The 3,025-nt window shown below is 61.7% G+C and overlaps 1 protein-coding gene across 1 annotated transcript; it reads right to left on the minus strand.

Annotated features, from left to right (window-relative positions):
- Positions 1-709: 709 nt before the first annotated feature.
- On the minus strand, positions 710-2,444 carry GSC (goosecoid homeobox). Its single transcript, XM_075427341.1, is given in 5 exon segments — positions 710-911; positions 1,298-1,557; positions 1,716-2,058; positions 2,060-2,318; positions 2,320-2,444. Coding segments are annotated over 5 exon segments (1,140 nt in total). The 3' UTR covers positions 710-758.
- Between the last annotated feature and the right edge of the window lie 581 nt (positions 2,445-3,025).

Here is a 3,025-nt window from a genome sequence, read left to right on the forward strand (position 1 = left end):
ACCTGATAACGGCTGAAAATTGATTCACAGCACTTTTGCACACCGGCGTAGTTAGACAGCTTTTCTAAACGGGGATCAGAGGCAAACTCTTTGGAAACTCGGCAAGGCGCAACCGCGGAGCGAGGGGACGAGAAGCGCGGGGACAGCAGGCAGGACAACGGGCGCGGGGCCGGGGTTGCTTTGCCTGCGAACCTTTCCTCAGAGTTCGGGCTGTCCGCGGGGAGAAGCGCTCGGACGGACGGACAGATCGACGGACGGGGAGGTATCGCCCGGCGAGGAGCTCCGGGAGGAGGAGGGAGGTTTGCCCCCCTCCCCCCCCCTCCCCGCTGCCGGGCCCGACCTCGGCGGGGCTGCCCCGGGGGCCGGGCCGGGCGCCCGCCGCTTCGCTTCGGGGTGAAAAATCCGACATCGCCCCTCGGCCCGCAGCGAGCGGGTGAGCGGCGGGCCCGGCTGCCCCCCGAACAGCGAGAGGCCTCCCGAAAAGAGCGGCCGCGGCGGCAAGGCCGGCCCTGCTCCCCGGGGAGCGGGGCACCGCCGCCCTCCTCTCCTCTCCCTGCGGCCCACGGGGCAACAAACGCGCCGCCGTCTACCTGTGCAACACCTCCGCAACACATTTTATTTACACGGCAACAGCTCGGGGCGTGGTACATTATATACAGATATTTTCCCCCTCCAACAAGGCAGAGCTTGTGCAAGATTAGTAGCATCCTCCGGGAGCGCATCCGACAGTCCACGGGAAATGTTCCCCCCGCGAGGTATCAGCTGTCGGAGTCCAAGTCGCTTTTCCCTTCCTCTTGCCTCTTCTCCGGAGACGTTTTGGACGCTTTATTCCATTTCTGCGCGTTTTCTGACTCCTCCGAAGACGAGCGCTTTTGCCTCCTCCACTTCGCCCGGCGGTTTTTGAACCAAACCTGTTACGTTGAGGGATTAAATTACTCGGGGGAAAAAAACCAACCCACAGACAGGACGACGCGAAGCGGCAGGCTGCCCTCCGCCCCGCCGGAGCCCCCCTCGCCCGGCCGCCGCGCTCGGGGCGGGAGGCTGAGCGCCTGCGGCCGACCCCCGCTCGCAGCCGGGCCGCCGCCTCGGCCAGCCGCCCCCGGAGAGGCGCTTGGAAACACTCATAATAATAATTAACAATAATAAGAATAATAAAATCCTGACTTTCCCCGCGGCAAACCTGTTGCTCTCCCTCTCCGCCTCCAGCTCGCCGGGGCCGCGCCGAGGTCCCACCGGCCCGAGCGCCTTTAAACGCGGACGGGAGAGGGTGCAAGGGGGGCGAAGGAAAGCGAAATACCTCCACTTTTTCCTCTCTTAAATGCACCCTTCTGGCCAGCTGTTCCCTGGTGCCCACGTCTGGGTATTTGGTTTCCTGGAAGAGGTTTTCCAGCGCTTCCAGCTGCTCGTCGGTGAAGATGGTCCGGTGCCGCCTTTTCCGCCGGCAGTGCAGCTGGTTCAGCAGCTGCAGCTCCGTCCGGGACAAAGTGCCCACGTTCATGTAGGGCAACATCTGATGGGGAACAGGGGACATCAGCACTGACCCGGTGCCCTCGTAACCTACGGACAGACAGACGAGACCACCACAGGCGTTGCGTGAGATCGCTTCTCCCCCCCCACCCCGCCACCCCCACCCCCCCTGCGGGCCTCCCGCCCCATATCCCCGCGGCTGCGGGAGCCCCTTGTCCGCCCCGTCCGAGGCGGGACGGCCGCCTTACCTGCGGGGGGGACGCAGGAGCACTGCTGGGCTCCCAGGGGCGGCACGGCCCCGCAGCACGAAGGGCCCACGGGGGACGCCGGCAGATGCAGCTGCCCGTAGTAGTAGTTGTTGTAGCCGAGCCGGGATCCGGTGACGGCCGACGGCAGCGCGGAGGAGGGTGCCACCGCCCGGGAGTAAAACCCGCCGTAGTCGGAGGAGCCGCCGTAGAGGGAGTCCCCGTGGAGGCCGGGGAAGACGACGGGCGCGGAGCTCGGGGGGAGCAGCACCGAGTCCTTGCAGCGAGGTCTGGCCGCCAGGATGTTGTCGATGCTGAACATGCTGACAGGCATGCCCCAAACCGGGCCGGGGCAGGGCGGCGGGGACCGGCCGAGGGCGGGAGGGGGGAAGGAGGGAGGGAGGGAGGGAGGGAGGGAAGGTGGCGGCGGCGGGGAGGGGGGAGAGGGAGGGGGAGGCTGGTGAGACACGGGATCGAAACTTTTTCGGCTAAATCTTAAAAAGGGATCGGAGAGAAGAGAGCAGAGCGTTCTCCGAGGGCAGCTTGCGGGCAGAGTGTGCGGGTGTGCCTGTGCATGGATGTGTGCGTGAGCGGCTGTGCGTGTGCGCGCAGGACCCACCCCTGGAACTTTCCCCCCTCGACTCTCGCCTGTTTACTGATCCCAACCCAGAGGGCTGCTCGGAGTATAATCCATCTGAACCTCTTCCCTTTTTTATACCCAGGCGACGTCATCCTGGATTTAGTTCCTGGTAATATGCAGATGACAAACAAAACCAGATTTGACTTTTTTTTTCTCTCTCTCTCCCCCTTTTTGGTGGGGAAGAGGTGGGGGTTACACAAAGGAGTGAAAGGAGCCCGGGTCTGTGTATTGAGAATTAATGAAATTAACGTAATCCTTTCCATTAGCGGGGCTTTTTTGAAAGGCCCCAGGTTTAGGCTTGATCTCCGCTGCACCGGCTAATTGGCCAGGTTAATCTTATTAATGCCATTGTGCAGAAGTGGTTAGCAGCTCCTAGCCCTGTCTATTATGCACCTACTTTGCCCGTGTTAGTTCACATTAGTGGGTGCGATATCCTCTGTCTGAAGCTCAGATTCACTATTTATGCTTCGAATTGGTTAAGAAGCACTTTTTGAAAAAAATAATCTGCCATACAACCGTGCAATTCCCCCCCCCCCCCCCTCCCCCCCCAAAGTGTTTCTGTAGCAGGGTTTGAATCTTGCGTCCCCCGACTGGGAGAACTGAAGGGGCATTGAGGAGTACGCGTTCCTCTGGTTTAAGCTTTATGCAGTGAAGCAACAACATCTTCACCGAG

Source organism: Opisthocomus hoazin, chromosome 7, assembly GCF_030867145.1.
Source record: "Opisthocomus hoazin isolate bOpiHoa1 chromosome 7, bOpiHoa1.hap1, whole genome shotgun sequence".
In the NCBI taxonomy this organism is placed as follows: domain Eukaryota; kingdom Metazoa; phylum Chordata; class Aves; order Opisthocomiformes; family Opisthocomidae; genus Opisthocomus; species Opisthocomus hoazin.